The sequence below is a fragment of the Mandrillus leucophaeus genome, unplaced genomic scaffold (genome assembly GCF_000951045.1).
Source record: "Mandrillus leucophaeus isolate KB7577 unplaced genomic scaffold, Mleu.le_1.0 Scaffold997, whole genome shotgun sequence".
NCBI lineage: Eukaryota > Metazoa > Chordata > Mammalia > Primates > Cercopithecidae > Mandrillus > Mandrillus leucophaeus.
The window spans coordinates 105,053-122,733 of NW_012110885.1; the positions used below are offsets into that span (position 1 = coordinate 105,053).

Here is a 17,681-nt window from a genome sequence, read left to right on the forward strand (position 1 = left end):
CAGCACACCAACATGGCACAAGTATACATATGTAACAAACCTGCACGTTATGCACATGTACCCTAGAACTTAAAGTATAATTAAAAAAAAAAATGCAAATCGATTAAAAAAAAAAAAAAAAAAAAAAAAGGGCAGCAGCAGCCCTGAGCAGCTCGTGCTCCAGGCGTTTATTTAGTATAGAATTCACAACAGAAGCTGAGTCAACACACTTGTGGATAATTAACATGGTTAAGAGAGTAATTCTATGAAGGAGTAAAGCTCAGGGACTGCGGTCTAAAGTAAATACCATTAGGGGGCGGTATCCTTGGTCGACCTCCCCCTGAGAGGGCCAGTAAGCTTGTAAGGGACTTGTAAGCTTCAAATATGACATTTTTATTGTCATGCCTCTAAATCAGGATGTGTAGTTATGTTAGCTAAGAGTAAAGAAAAGCAAATTTAGCTTACTAAAACTCAGGAAAATAAAACCTAATGAAATAGAAACTGGAATATGAGTGGCTCCAGACTTGGCTATTTTAAGAGTTTATGTATCCAGGTGAGTTCTTTTCTCAATTTTACACACAGACACACCCACAATGCCAGATTCATGTCCCATTGACTCTCATGATCTCTTTTTTCATCAGTTTGCTTAGAATTTTGACTTCCAGCTGCACCCATGTTTCACAAAAGACATTATTTTTCTATGACTGCATAGCATTCCATGGTGTCAATATATTGTATTTTCTTTATCCAATCCACCATTAATGGACACGTAGGTTGGTTTTTTTGTCTTAGGAATTAAGAATAACATAGCAATAAACGTGAAAGTGGGTGTATTTTTTGGTAGAATGATTTGTTTTCTTTTGTGCATATACCCACTTATGAGATGACTGGGCCAAATGGCAGCTCTGCTTTAAATATTTTGCAACTCTCCAGACAGCTTTCCACAGTGCTTGGACTAATTCACATTCCACCCAACACCGTATATATATGTCTCCTGTTCTCTGCAACCTACCCAGAATCTGTTAATTTTTGACTTTTTAGTAGTACTGATCTTGACTGGTATGAGATAGAATTTCTTTGCAGTTTTGATTTGCATTTATCTGTTGATTAGTGATGGAAACCATTTTTTTCATATGTCCTGGCCAGTTTATATATTTTTGAGAAGTTTATGCTCATGTCATTTGCCTATTGTGTAAATGTGGTTATTTTGTTTTTGATTGTTGATTTACATTTCTTACAGCACCTGGATATTGGACTTCCATCAGACGTATAGTTTGTGAATATCTTCACCCATTCTGTAGGCTCTCTGCTTACTCTCTTGATAGTTTCTTTTGCTGTGTAAAAACTCAGATTTTATCAGGTGCCACATACAGAATTTCCATTTGCTGCAATTGCTTTTGGGGACTTTGCCAAACATTTCTTGCCAAAAACAATTTGGGAAGAGTATTTCTTAGGTTGTCTTCCAAGATTTTTATAGTTTGAGGTCTTGTACTTAAATCTTTACTCCATTTTTTTTTGTTAATTTTTGTTAATGGTGAAAGGTAGGCATGTAGCTTCCATCTTCTGCATATGGCTAGCCAGTTATTCCAGAACGATTTATTGAATAGGGATACATTACCTCATTGCATGTTTTTAGTGTCCTGGTGTAAGATCAGATGGTTGTAGTAGTGCAACTTTATTTCAGAGTTTTGTATTCTCTTCCAGTGGTCTATGCATCTGTTTTTGTACAGGTACCAAGCTATTTTGGTTTCTGTAGTTTTATAGTACAATGTAATGTCTTATAGTGGGATACCTTTGACAGTATTTTTGTCACTTAAGATTGCTTTTGTTTTTAAAGTTCTTTTTTTATTCCATAAAATTTTTAAGAAGTTTTTCTTCTAATGCTGTAAAAATAATGCTGGTAGTTTGATAGGAACAGCATTGAATCTGATAATTTATTTGGGCACCATAAAAACTGATAACCTTAAATGATTTCATCAAGTAATTAGAAAGGTCTCAAATTAGTAATCTTAACTTCACACCTAAATGAACTAAAAAATCTCAAAGCTGGCAGAAAAAAATAAAATTAGAGAATAACTTAATGAAATTCAGATACAAAAAGGCATATCAAATATCAATAAACCTAAGAGTTTCTTCTTTGTTAAATAAATAATATTGATTGATAGACCCCCTAGCTGGATTAACAAAGATAAAGAAAAAGAAGATCCAAATAAGTACAATCAGAAATGACAAAGGGGATATTACAACTGACCCCAGAGGCATACAAAAATTCTCCAAATACTATAAACTTCATGCACACATATTAGAGAATCTGGAGGAAATGCATAAATTTTGGGAAACACAAAATCTCCCAAGATTGAATCAGGAAGAGACTGAAACCCTAAATAGAGCAATACCAACTTCTAAAATTGAATCAATAATAAATAACCTACCAAGAAAAAGAAACCTGGAAAAGATGCCAATTCTACTGAAACTACTCAAAGAAACTCAAGGCATAGAGACTCCTTCTCAACTAATTCTATGACGCCAGCATCAGTCTTATACCAAAATATGGCAGAGACACAAGAGAGGAAAACTCAAGACAAATACTTCTCATGATAATAGGCTTAAAAATTCTCAACGTACGAAATCAAATCCAGTAGTATATCAAAAAATTGACACACCACAATCAAGTATGCTTTATTCCAGAGATGCATGGCTGCTTTAACCTATGCAAATCAATATATGTGATTCACTGCATAAACAGAATCAAAAGCAACAACCGTTGTAGTATCCCAGAAGACGGAGAAAAAGCTTTCAATAAAATCTTACATCCCTTTATGTTAAAAAAAAAAAAAACCCTCAAAAGTATAAGCATTGAAGAAGAACACTTCAATCTAATGAGCCATCTATGACAAACCCACAGCCAACATCATACTGAATGGGCAAACACTGGAAGCATTTTCCTTAAGAACAGAAGCAAGATAAGGATGCCTGCTCTCAACGCTTCTATTCAGTATAGTACTGGAAGTATTAACCAGATCAGGTAAGGTAAAGAAGTAAAAGGCATCCATATAAAAGAAATAGAAGAATGCAAACTATCTGTTTTCACTGATGACATAATTGTATATCTAGGAAATGTTGAAGATTCTGTCAAAAGTCCCTAGTATTTATAAATTAGTTTATGAATGTTTCAGGATATAAAATCAATGTACAAAAATCACAGTAACATTTCTATACACTAAAACCCTTCCGGCTGAGAGTGGAATCAAGAACATGCTCTCCCAATAGCCACCAAGACAACTAAATACCTAGGAATGTAGCTAAGCCAATGAGATGAAAGATCTCTACTAGAAAAACTACAAAACACTGGTGAAAAAAATAGAGATAAAACAAATAAATGGAAAAAATAAACATTCCACGTTTATGAAATTAAAAAATAAATATAAAAAGTAGTTTTTAAATATGTGATTAATTCTATGTAGCAATACCATTTTTCCAGCAGTTACAGAATATTGTAGATGGTAATAGCAGTTTAGCATTTGAGTAAAGGAAACGCCTAACAGAATTGCTTTATAACTTTTTTTTTCCTGTAGTGGGTGTGTTTCAGTCAAATGATGAAAACATCGGCATATCACAGGTTGGAAACACAAAATCTGTTTATGGATTGAACAGGCTGTAGACTTTTGTCAAGGAATTACTTCAAGTCATTGAGAAAAACAGCAGACAGTAAATGAAACTTGTTCTAATTCCATGGAGAATGGAATCTGAAGAAAATCCACCTAAAAGTGTCCAAAGGCCCCTGAGCCTGGGTTCCTTGGGAAGTCCCACCTTCACAGATTTTCCAGGATTTTGTTTTTAACTAATTTACACATGAGCAGGACATAACCTCAGGTGTCTTAAAATTTCCTGCATGTGTTGATTTAAGTCTGTATTCAATTCAGCTCTACCGTGTAGGAGAGTTTGACAGAGAAATTGAATTAGTATTCGTTTGAAATTATCTGACACAGATCATCTGAGTCAAGTAGACAACTAAGAGTTTTCCATTTTTTTAACTTAAATTTGGTGGGGAAATGTTGATGTTTGATAAAGACATTTTTGAATCTCTCAGGAAATTTACCTCCTGACGGTTCAGATAAGATCGTACACTAGGTTAAGATGACATGTTTGGCGCAATGAACTGGAACAACACTCACTTTAGCTTTCATGTTATCTCTTTTTCTGCACTGACTTCCACCTTTGCATTAGTCAAGCATATGGGATGGAAGAGTGCTTCTAAGCGGTCCTTGACTTGCCCATTTTTATGGATTTTCCAGAAGACGTGAGGAACCACTTTGTTTGCAAAACGTCTCAAAGCCATGTCCTGCTCCAGAAACCTGTGAACTCATTTCCTGATTGTGTCTTAACTGACACGCTCTAATCAGTGCATCTGGGCCAATTTCAAATGAGGTGAAAACATTTGTCCTAAAGTAAAACTAACATTGTAGTAGGAATTCCTGTTTGAAAACCTTTAGTTTTATTATTGGGTAGGATCCATCAAGCTATAACATTAGTTGAAGTTTCTCAACAGGAGTTTAATAAATATAAGGAATGTACAGAAGTGTTTCCTAATTAAAATAAAACATAACAGTTACCTAGGTTGTGAATGCAGCCTTGGTAATCTGCTATGTCCATGCCCGTTACTCTGCACCAGAAACTAATTTTGACCTCACATCGCTCACTTGATATGGAAATTCAAATGTCACAGGTGGGAAAATCAGAATAAAGCAAATTTTATGACCTGTCATGGCTGTAGTTTTTGTCAATCAGGTAACTCATGTCAGCAAGAAAATAGGCACAACAATAAAACGTATTCAAATCAAGGGAGAGTCTGACCTCTGCCCTCTCTCCTGTAAGTGCAAAGTGGTGCCACATCCAAATTATTTTTCAAGCTTCAGGGTATAAAATGCTTTTGGGCTGTGGAAGCTAATAGCTCTCCCCTCAGGCAGGGCTGAGGTATCTGGGGGAATGCAGAGTTGTGTTCATGAAGAAGATGACATTATTTTGTCTACTTCTGTACCTGGTGACAGCTCCCCAGGGTGACTGTCTCAGAAGTCAGACGTGGGTCTACGGGGTGAGTGTAGGTATATGTGACTCACAGGGACTGATTCTCCATGTACTCACATGCCCTGTCCCAGGAGCAGCTGCAGGAGTCAGCCCTGGACCTGAAGAGTCCACACTGACCCTGTGCCTCACCTACACTGTCTCTGGCCACTCCATCACAACCAGTCCTTCCTACTGGATCTGGATCTGCCAGATCCCAGAGATGAGCTGCATTGGATAGAAAACACTGGTAGTGGTTGTGGGAATACATTTGGCTTGTGGAAAATGGCAGCATCTCTTTATTTTACAAGGCAAAATAATGCTATATTGTGTACATATACCACATTGTCTTTATCCATTTGTCCATTGGCAGACACTTAGTTTCCATATCATGGCTGCTGAGAATAGTGCTGCAATAAGCATAGGAGTGCGGACATTCACCAGGTGGTAATTTCATCCCCTTTGGGTATAGTTCCATAAGCTGGATCACTGGTCATTTGGTATTTCTGTTTTAATTTGTTTGGAGCCTCCATACTCCTTTGCATAATGGTGGGAATATAAAATTCCATAGCTATTATGAAAAAGCATTCTTGTTTTGAGGTATAATCCAAAAACAAATAATGTTTTCTCATAGTTTTTCATATGAGGTGCTAATAAATCTTGTGGAAGTTTTCCTATCTTGGCTAAATACAAGTTTTCCCATCCTGGGCAAGGATGAGTGTGCCCCCAATTTTCTTTGAGGCAGAAGATTGGCAGAATGTGAGATAGAGGCTGTTGACAGTATTCAGGAGGTTCATTAATAAAGAGTAATGACAGGAGAAAAATGGAGAAAAATAGAGAGAGACATGGAGAGAAAGAAAGGGAGAATATGAATCTCATAAGAGGAAAATCTGCTGAATATCAGCGTACAGTTTTCTATCACAGACACATCTGTATGAGAGAGGAACCATGAAGTCAAGTGAAGAGTGGAGAACATGTTCAGTTCAAAAATCAGCATATTCTCAGAGGCACCCACTGCTCCATCACATGGGTGAGAAATGTTTGAAACCAGTGAAGTATGAGTTCACAGTAAGTTATAAAGTTATCATGTTTCCATGAAATTTCATTAATATGCCAAGGACTTCTATAGATCACTCATGCACAAATATACACTGTGTGGTTTTTTCTTACATTTATGCAAGTATAGAGAAAAAGAATCTGTTGAGAAAACTTCTTCAGGTTACAGAGATCTGTTAAATTTGGGATCCAATGGAATGTTTTCTTTGAGTGAATTCTAGGCTACTAAGTGAATAGGTCAAAATTCCCTCTGTATAAATGTATTGATTGCTCCTTGAGTTGTCAAACATAAACCCAATAATTGACATACTGAAATTTCACTGCTGTGTTGGTAATGTTTCTGATAAGATTCTTCCAGTACTTTGAGAATAGCTTTCCTGTTTCTTTACTACAGGAAATTAATTTTCACAAGATCTGAGGACACCACATTTTGGGTGCTTTAGTTGAAGAGACTGCCTTCGTGGGAGTAGGCAGTTTTCTTCTAACAATGAGCTCACTTCTGCAAACCATTCAGTTTATTGCTGTATTGCCAAGAATCATGAAGTTTTTAAACTCCAATGCACTGGAAATCATGTCCCTTCAATTAAATATTAATTGGCACTGACATGAATTGACCATCTTGAATATGTGTCCTATGTGATGTGCCCAGCATGTTACTGGGCTGAGAATCCTCCGTAAGTTATATCCTCTGTTTGTAGCACTGAGCAGATTGACAATGCTCAGAGTCATCCATGAAAGAGAGTTCCGAGGTTCGTGGGGTTCTCGGAGACATTCAGGTGAGTTGAGCGGAGAAACAGGATTGGGGGCTGCCAGCCATTTCAACAACACTGGGAATCATTACCATCTGTGGATAAAAGTCTACATCATTCAAAACACTATTGGGAAAAAGGCTTATGGGGTGCCTGTATAAACTGGCCATAAAAGTATGAGACGATAAGTTGTGGAAAGCCACAGGAGGCCTCTGAAGAGGAAAACCTCCTTATTGCCATCACATTCCCGTGACCAGAGTGTGACCTGCTCTCTTATCTGTAAACACTGTGCTCAAAGCAAAGACACTCCTTTAAAACATTAAAATGTGGCCAGACTCGCCGGCTCCCAGTTAAGCCCACTCCCAGCAGCTGCTCTCCAATAACTTAAAAAAAATCAGTAGTTAAATATATGCCGGTTGAGCACCGCCTCCTTTTTACCGTTTCACCCCTAAACATCTGCTCCTTAGATCTAAGTAATTATACCCGATAAATAGTGTAGAGACCAAAGTTCAGTGTCTTTGCAGCCTCCAAATTACACTGGCCCCCTGACCCCCAACCTTTTTACACTCTTAACTTGTCTCTTCTCATTCCTTCATCGCCACCGGACTTCAAGTACCTTACGGGTGGTGTCGAGGCTGGTCCCCAACAAACACCCTGCATGACCGGCTGACAGGAAGAAATTCAACCCCACAGTGGCTCCGTATCAGCTCCTTACTATACTTGGTAGCGAAGCTTTTTCAGAGAAGAAATGTCCACTCTAGTGAGTCAGTGATGTTGCTCTCAGCTCCAATAAACAGCGTATTGGACCCAGGTTTCTCCTAGATCGATTTGATGACTACATTCAGCTGCTGCCCCAACGTGTTTGACCAAGCATGTGGCAATTTAGATGAGCCTGGCTGTGTAATGTAAATCTGAACTAAATAAACACAAATGGCATATCTGACCTAGAACCTCCAGGTTCTTTGCATGAATATCGACGTAGATCGATATGGCTAAGTTATCGAAGACCTAGTCTCTGAGAAATACACACAGAAATTTCTCTATATAGACCATCCAGGAGAAAGACATCTGTGGAACCTTATCTATATGGAGGAAGTTGGTCCATCTCCATTACAGACCCCTCCCAGCAGCCTTCCTTTACCATGAAAATGGGTCAAATTAGCCAATAGGGTAATAATCCTATAATTACCAGACTAGCCAGAAAAGGGAAAGCCTCAGTTCCATTTCTGGAGACTCTGTGTATAGGTCACAGCCCAGAGGAAAAAAAAGACGACTGAATTATTAAGATTCAACTGAAAGGATATACATACTTTCAGGATGCACACTTTGCTTTCTCAGCAGTCTAGTTAATCTGGGTTAAAGATGAAAGTGTGACAATGCGCAGGCTCTATCTGTGGAGGAGAACTCAGGGAAACTGAAAGACAATGGCATCAGGGGGCCCTCAGAACCACCAGGGGGCAGCCGGGACACCAGTGGGGTCCTGAGAACCGCCAGGACATGAGTGGGCGCTCAGAACCACCAAGGGGCGCTCAGGACATCAGGATTCTCTCAGGAGGCCGCTCCACGTCAGGAGCCTGTGAGACTGTGGTTTCCTTTTAGCCTTTGGTGATTCCTGGGCTGGGCAAGCAAAAGTCTTCCCCAGGATTTCTCACCATTAATTCCTTGTAAATCCATGATTTCTTACCTACAATACATTAATTCACATGAGGGAATTTTTTTTTTTTTTTCCTGGACAGAGTCATCTTCTGTCACCAGGCTGGAGTGCAGTGGCGCCATCTGGGCTCACTGCAACCTCCTCCTCCCAGGTTCAAGTGATTCTCCTGACTCAGCCTCCTGAGTAGCTGGGAATACAGGCACACACCACCAAGCCCAGCAAAATTTTTGTATTTTTAGTAAAGACGAGGTTTCACCATGTTGGCCAGGATAGTCTCAATCTCTTGACCTCGTGATCCGACCACCTCGGCCTCCCAAAGTTCTGGGACTACAGACGTGAGCCACTGCAATCCAGCCAGAACAGGGATTTAATTCTACCTTTTTTCTTTATCTTTTTTTTTTGTTTTTAGACCTAGTCTCTCTCTTCTCATCCAGGCTGGAGTGCAGTGGCACGATCTCGGCTCAATGCAATGTCTGCCTCCCGGGTTCAAGCAATTCTCCTGCCTCAGCCTCCAGAGTAGCTGGGATTACAGACACTTGCCGCCACACCTGGCTAATTTTTGTACTTTTACTAGTGACAGGGTTTTGCCATGTTGGCCAGGCTGGTCTAAAGCTTCAGACCTCAGATGATCCACCTGCCTCATCCTCCCAAACTACTGGGATTACAGGTGTGAGCCACTGCTGCTGGCCTAGTTCAACTTTTAATGCTGCATATTTTCTGAGTAATACTAACAATGATCTCTCAGGACAATTTTTAAAATAAGTTATTTATATATTTTGTTTATTAAAAATAATACTATTATTAAAAGATTAAAAATTTAAAATCACACCTGTAATCCCAGCATTTTGGGAGGCTGAGGTAGGCAGATCATTTGAGCTCAGGAGTTTTAGAAGAGCCAGGCAACATAGTGAGATCCTTCCATACAAAAAAGAAAAAAAAAATAGCTGGCTGTGATGCTGCCTGTGCTCCCAGGTGCTTGGAAGGCTAAGGTGGGAGGATCCCTTAAGCCTGGGGAGTTGAGACTGCAGTGAGCTGTGATTGTCACACTACACTCCAGCCTGGTTGGCCGAGGGAGACCCTGTCTTAAAAAAATGTGTATTCTCAATACAAACGGTTTCCATGAATAGAGTTTTGTGTTTTTGTGCTGTGATTGTCAAGCAATTGTATTTGTTTTCTAACTTTAACTCAGCATATGCTTGGTGTTTGGTTTATTTTTCTTTCATCTGCTGTTTGTAGAAATTAAATAGCACTTTAAAGGTTCTTGTTCTCCCCTTTGGTTGGCTTCTGGTGTCCTGTTTTTCAGACTATTTCTCCAACTTCCCTTTTCCATTGAAAGTCTTTTATCTTCCTCAGTCTCCATACAGGGAAAAGAATGTCCCCTTACTTTCTGACCTCCAAGTCTGGTGAACAGTTCCTTTCTCTTCATAATCACTGAAACCAACCAGGTTTAGGAGGATAATGGTTCTCCTTACAGTATGCTCATCTACCTGCAGAGTCTCTGCCCTCCTCACCATTTTCTACGGTCCTGCCGACATCACCCCATCCCATCTCCTCCCTTCCCGAAGTGCCACAGAGTGGGGTCCGCAGTTGCTGCTGCCCTCTGTGTGCTCATCCCTGGGACTCACTAGTGCTTTGATGATGAAGTCCAAATCCCCATGTGCTTGCGCCCTCTCAGACCACGCTCTAGGAAGCTGCCATTGTGAGTGACTCCTGGAAAGCATGGGCTGGGTTCATTTCGTATTGCTGGATGTTCTCTGTTATAAAAGGCATATTGGCAAATAAAGACTAGAGTTTGTACTGAATATTCATTCCAAAAATGTTTTTGTTCAAAAATTTTCAAATAAAAAAGTTTTATTCTGCTGAGTTTGAAAACTACCATCTAAATTCAACACATAATGTAATACAATTTTAAAAGTGATGTTTGTCTTATTAGTCATTCAATTTATTAAAAATAGACTGATATTTAAAATACATACCATTGTACATTTAAGTGACATACTTGACAAGAATGGCATTGACACTCAGTGTTACCAAAACATGTATTTAAATATATTTGTCTTTTTAATATTGGAATCGGCAGACGTACACGTAGAAAAGCATTATTTTGTACTACGGCCTCAAACTGCAAACAAAATTTAAATTCGATTAAATAATAAGAATAATATGAAACAAATGGGTGTGTTGTTTTGGTGTTTAGGTATACATTCACTTTGGCACGGGCACATGTATGTGTCTTTGCTGGGCTGTTGTGTATGTATGTGTGTTTGTATGACCATGGAGTTTTCAAATACATCATTAAGTTTCATAGTTATATTAATCTTGGCCAGGCACAGTGGCTCAGGCATGTAATTCCAGCACTTTGGGAGGCTTAGGCAGGCAGATCTTCTGAGGTCAAGGGTTCAAGACCAGCCTGGCAAACATGGCAAACACCCATCTCTATAAAAAATACAAAAATCAAGCAGGCCTTGTGTCATGTGCCTTTACTCCCAGTGCGACAGGGAAATGTGGGATCAGAAATCCCATGCAGAGTTCCTACTGGGGCACCACCTAGTGGAGCTGTAAGAAGAAGGTCACTGTCTTCCAGAACTCAAGACTCAGAAGGGTGGATCGACTGATAGCTTTGGAAAGCTAAGTTCATGATGGCTGTTGGAAAGTCATGAACAGCTTTGAAATGTAAGGACATAATATATGAGAAGTGCTAGGGGTGGAATCATGTAGTTTGGCTGTGTCCCTGCTCAAATCTCATCTTGAATTGTGTATCTCACAATTCCCAGTTATCATGGGAGGCACCCAGTGGGAGGTGATTGAATCATGGAGGCGGTTCTTTCTTGTGCTCTTCTTGTGATACTGGTTGAGTCTCAGGAGATCTGATGGTTTTGAAAATGGGAGTTTCCCTGCACAAGCCCTCTCTTTGCCTGCTGCTATCCCCATGTAAGATATGACTTGCTCCTCCTTGCCTTGCGCCATGATTTTGAGGCCTCCCAAGCCATGTGAACCTGTAAGTCCAATAAACTTTTCCTCTATAAATTACAGTCTCAGGTATGTCTTATTAGCAGCGTGAAAACAAACTAACAGATGAAATATCAATCTCTTAAAATAGTTGTTAGGTCTGCATTGACACAGCAGATTCTAATATGGGAGGTAAAATAAGTAATGCATGGACCTTCAGATATTAAGTCATAGGGTTATTATGGCTGTGTCCTAAGGGAGTGGACCAGAGGTCATATGCACTAGTGGCCATACCTTTGGTAAAGAGTGTTCATGGGTTTCTGAAAGTTTTGATAATTTTAATTTTAATATTGAATTTATTATTTATTTCTTCTTCAACATTTCCAGAAGATTGTTGGCAGTAAGGACAGTGTAGTACTGGAGTGATACTCATGAACTAGAGAGTTATTTTGTAATTATTCTACTGAGATTTGCGTGAGTCAATTGAAGTTCATAGGTCACAAGTTGAAATATCAAAGTAAAGAAGCGTTCATTAACCGTAATGGCTGTGGTTTTTGACAAGGCAGTGCTTCAATTCAGCTAGAAAAAAAGAAGACAACAATAAAACTTTCAAATGCAGGGGAGTCTGGCCTCAGTCTCTCTCTCTCTTATAAAGAAAAAGCTGTGCCACATCACGATTTTTCTTCAAGCCCTCAGATAGAATCAACATTGGGCATGCAAAAGCTGACCACTTTCTCCTTAGTAAAGGCTAAGGTCTGAGAGGAATGCAGAGTTGTGTTCATAAAGAAGACAACATTGTTATGTCTTCTCCTTTGTCGGGCGACTGTGCCCGAGTTGTGTGTTTCAGATGTCAGACATGGCCTATAGGGATGGTTGTGGCTGCATGTGACCGACAGGGATTTAGTCTCTATATCTTTAAGTGCCCTGTCCTAGGAGCACCTACAGGAGTCAGCCCTAGACTGGAAGTGCCCTCACTGACCACCTGCCTCACCTGTGCAGTCTCTGGCCGGTTCAAGTAAGTTATACCCCTGGAACATCTTTTGTCAAAAGTACTCCAACGAGTGTGTATGACCTATGGTTCACATCCTCAAGGAAACAGACATGATCATCCTATGACTTGGTGTCTAGAAGACTCATGCACTTTTAATTTTACCTCCAATGTAAGACTCTACTTTATCACATGCAGATACAGCAGAATATTTTCAGACATTGATGTGTTATGCTGAAAAATTCAGCAGTACACAAAAGCTGCCTTCCCATCATAGCCAGTGGTTACTACTGAATAAGGATCTGTCATCCCCTAGAGAAGAGCTATAATGGGTAGTGTGCACTGTTAGTGGTTATGGCAATCGATCCCTCTTGTGGCAAATGTCAGCATCTTCTTCTTTTATAACATTAAATCGTATTCTATTGTGCATGTATATCACATGGTCTTTATCCATTTGTCTACCTGCTGACACTCAGATTGTTTCCATATCTTGGCCGTTTTTAACAGTGTTTCAATAAACATAGGATGTGATGCAGATATCTTTACAAGGTGGTAATTTCATCTCCTTTGCTTATACTCCCAGAAACAGGATTACTGGTCATATAATATTTCTGGTTTTAATTATTTTAGGAGCCTTTATACTGCTTTCCACAATTGTGGAAATGTAGAATGGTATAGCCATTATGAAAAACAATTTCAGTTTTGAGGTATGATCCATAAACAAATAATGTTTGATTATGGCTGTCAATGAGAGTTTCTACTAGATATAGTGGAAGTTCAGGAAGATTCCTCACCTTAAAGCAGGGATGGATTATGAATTTGCCTCTTATTTCCTAAAAGCAAAAGATTGGTAGCATGGATGATGGAGGTTGTTGGAAGGTTTCAGGATGATCTCATAAGAGGAGAATCTGTTAAAATCTGATAAAAATCTGAAAACAATGTTGGGTTTTCAGTCCTATACATACCTACACTCAATAAGAAACAGTGAAGTTAAGTGAGGATCCAGAACACGTTCACTGGAAACAACAGCACGTTCTCAAAGGCACCAATTGCTACATGGCAAGGGGGATGAACTTTTGAAACCAGTAAAGTGTGAGTGCACAGTAAGTGATAAAGTTATCACGTTTACAAGAAGTTTGTTTAATGTGCCAAGGGTTTGCACAGATTAATCATACACAACTAAGCACAACGTATTTTTGCATACATAGATGTCTGGAGAAAAGTCCTCTTAGGGAAACTTCTTCAGGTTACACAAATCTGTGTAAGTTGTAGATCTCATGGGGAAGTGTCTCTTTATGAATACTGGTCTGTTTTACAAGTCGGGAAATATTATCCCTGTTGGAGTAGGCTTCCAATTGTGTACATTTCTTAATTGCTTCTTGAGTTGTAACAAATGAACCAAAAAAATTGATGAACTGAAGTTTTGTGGCTGTGTTGATAAAACTTTCTTATAAACTTTCTTTCAATTATTTGAGAAAAGTTTTCCTGATTTTCTTTTTCTCCAACAGATAAATTTTTACAAGATCTCAGGAAACCACCTCTCAGGCGCTTTAGTTTAAAGGAGTCGCTTCCTGGGTAAAGAAGCTCCTGTCTAACAATGATGAGATCATTTATTCTGCAAAACATCAGGTTTGAGACCTCCTTGCCAAGAATCATGAAAATTTTAACTCCAGTTTACTGAAAATCATGAATCTCAAACTTAATATTGATTAGCATTGACAAAAATGATGACTCTCCTGTTACCCACATCCATGGAGATAGATTATTCATTATATAACTCACCAAAGTAATGTCAAATATCCAAGTTGCAATACTGCACACACTAAAATATGTTCATGCGAATCAATGGAGGAGAAATTCTTTCAGAGATAGATGGATCTGAATTGGTAAATATGTGGGTAAGGACTCTGGGCTTGAGCATCACTGTCCAGCCATGTTTCAAAGGTGTGAACCATCAGGGAAGAACCAGAGCTCCTTGTACTCTCAGAGGGGAGGGCTCACAGAGGTCCTCTCTGGTTCATGGGAAAGGTAATTGCAATAATCTTCATGATTGTCATGAGACTATCCGGCAGTGCTGACCCATTATCGAATTTTTGTCTAAAGTTGTCACTGCAATCCTCAATTTACATATTTTACAAGAAGTGTTTAGAGGTCAGGTCACATCATCAAGGTCACACATTGAGGAGGATGGAGATATGCCCCACTATCTTCTCAAAAGGTCTCAGACAGAATCCTACATTTCAAAAGGTCACAGAAGGACAGCTGTCAGGTGCTTTTTTAAAATGACCCACTTCCTGGGACAGGAGCTTCCCTCTAACCATGATAGATGTTTGAAACTACAATAAAACATTGGAAGGATCCAGGATTCACTGTCATTATTACAACCTGATGCTGTTCCAATATGTCTGAAGTGGTAAATGAGAATTTAGATGACCTGGGTGTGTGGTTGGTTTTATATCAATTTTTAAAGGTAGAACAGCATTGACCCTATTCCAAAATGTGTCCATGATCCATGATCACACTCATCTCCCAGACCAGCTCCTTCAGCACATCTCCCTACCTGGAAGAAGAGGACTCTGGGCTTGGTGAGGGGAGGCCACAGGAAGAGAACTGAGTTCTCAGAGGGCACAGCCAGCATCCTCCTCCCAGGGCGAGCCCAAAAGACTGGGGCCTCCCTCATCCCTTTTCACCTCTCCATACAAAGGCACCACCCACATGCAAATCCTCACTTAGGGACCCACAGGAAACCACCACACATTTCCTTAAATTCAGGGTCCTGTTCACACAGGAAATGTTCTCTGAGAGTCACGGACATCCTGTGCAAGAACATGAAGCACCTGTGGTTCTTCCTCCTCCTGGTGGCGGCTCCCAGATGTGAGTGTCTCGGGGATGCAGATATGACGATATGGGAGGCTACTTCTGAGCCTAGAGCTCACCGTGGGTCTCTCTGTTCACAGGGGTCCTGTCCCAGCTGCAGCTGCAGGAGTCGGGCCCAGGAGTGGTGAAGCCTTCGGAGACCCTGTCCCTCACCTGCGCTGTCTCTGGTGGCTCCATCAGCAGTTACTGGTGGGGCTGGATCCGCCAGCCCCCAGGGAAGGGGCTGGAGTGGATTGGGAGTATCTATGGTAGTGGTGGGAGCAACTACCTTAACCCGTCCCTCAAGAGTCGAGTCACCCTGTCAGTAGACACGTCCAAGAACCAGTTCTCCCTGAAGCTGAGCTCTGTGACCGCCGCGGACACGGCCGTGTATTACTGTGCGAGAGACACAGTGAGGGGAGGTGAGTGTGAGCCCAGACACAAACCTCCCTGCAGGGAGGCGGAGGGGGCGGGCGCAGGTGCCGCTCAGGACCAGCAGGGGGCGCGCGGGGCTCACGGAATACTAGGCCGGCTAAGGAGCTGGGTCAGGAGCAGGTGCAGGAGCAGGTGCAGGGTGGGCGGGGCTTCCTCATTTGCTCAGCGCTCTCCCTCCCCGCCAGCACCTCAGCTTTCTGTAGGGCTCCTCTTTCTTTATTATCTGTGGTTCCACTTCTACACATCCTTGTGCCAGGAAAGAAACGAGGAAGGCAAATTTTCCTCTTACAACTGAGGTTTCACCAATTACTAGGAACTTTCCTACAACTTCCTGCATGGCCCATTACACCTTATTGATATATATATATATATACTAATGCTTCTCCCCATCTCTTGATTTGTGTCATCAATTTAATTGTGCCCTTTCTGAAATTCATGTGCTGAAATAATTATATAATTAAGGTTAAATGTGATCATAAGTGAGACCCTAATGCAATAGACCTGTTGTCTTTATAAGAAAAGGAAGAGATACCAGAGACCTCTCACTTTTCACGTGCACACGAAGAGGCCACGTGGAGACATAGTGCCCTAGAAGGTGGGCCTCTGCAAGTCAGGAAGAAGCTGCACCAGAAACCAACCCTGCTAGCACCTTGATCTTCGATATTCAGACTGCAGAATTTTAAGAAAATCAATATTTGCTGTTTAAGCCACCCACTCCTGTTGTCTTATGAAGACACAGACAGACTAATACCACACAATTCTATTAGCTCTGTCTCCTGGAGGGAGAAGCAGCCCCCTGAGGCTGGGCATATCTCTCAGATTTCTACATAAAGTAGGCAAAAAATAGTAGCTGTGGTATAAAAACTTGTCATGTCCCTGTTGGCCATTTTCTGGACAAGGTCTTTTAAACAAGCCCTGGGGCTTTGTCACAAAAGTTGTCTTTTATCCTTTATTAGGATATAACTAATGGACAACGAGTACCAGCTGGATGGAAACTGACCACTGACCATCTTCTGCTGTCTCGTTATTATATCACAGAAAACCACACCAACATCACTCTATGTCTCCAACTTTCTAAATTTGCACTGAATCTATTGCTAAATGAGGAGCTACATGGGGTCTGCGTTTTGTTACCTTCTTCCCAGTCTTCCCCAATTACCAAGGGCAGAAGATACTTTCAGCGAAATTTGGCTGTCAATGCCCTCAACACCACATCACTTTTTAAGGTCCAAGGACTTTATTTGGGGGACTAGTGAAAAACACTTTTAAATGGAAAACCCTAAAGCACATACAACAGCTGAAGGAATGGCCCCTGTGCACATGAATGCTGAAGAGATCGATGGTAGGGTACCTTCCTCCAAGATGTTCCTGGGTATGTGATGGTTGGATGCCTCATGCATAGGAAAAGAAGGATTGGACTGAGGTAGAAACAAGGACCATATCCTATAGGAAAACAAGAAAAAAATGGGCATCTCTAAAGAGAGTTAATCAGAGTTGGCGAGTTTAAGACGAATTTTTTTCCAAAGTTTTTTAATGTTCTAAGCTAAATATGAATATTTTCAATAAATTGCGAATTAAAAGGAGAATGAATTTAGAAGTTGAGAGAGAAAAAAGTCATGAGAGTGTAGAAAGCAAATCCACACAAAACTGTCACATAACAGAGGCCAGAATGGAGCTGATGCAGCTACATAATTATTCTGCAGACCTAGTTGAGACCCTTTGGTGTTTAAGGCAGGCCCAGCGGTGAAGAACTCCTTTAGTTTTTGATTGTCTGGGAAAGTCCTAATCTAATTTTCATTTCTGGAAAGGATTTACATGGTGAAGATTCTTCTTGGCAGAGTTTTGTTTATTTTTAGCATCCCCCCCCACCGCCGCCCCACCGCCAATTTGAGTAAAGTCGTGTGTCACGTACAATGCTGCAGTCAACAATAGACAACATATATGTTTGTGGCCA

The 17,681-nt window shown here is 40.4% G+C and overlaps 1 protein-coding gene across 1 annotated transcript in view; it reads left to right on the forward strand.

Moving 5' to 3' along the window:
• The window catches only part of LOC105532934, a 32,738-nt gene extending 15,758 nt beyond the window's left edge, over window positions 1–16,980 (forward strand). The window contains exons 2-3 of the mRNA XM_011971272.1: window positions 15,394–15,836; window positions 16,684–16,980. Coding sequence (XP_011826662.1) covers window positions 15,394–15,836; window positions 16,684–16,980 — 740 coding nt within the window. The remainder of the gene's footprint in view (window positions 1–15,393; window positions 15,837–16,683) is intronic.
• Window positions 16,981–17,681: the final 701 nt, after the last annotated feature.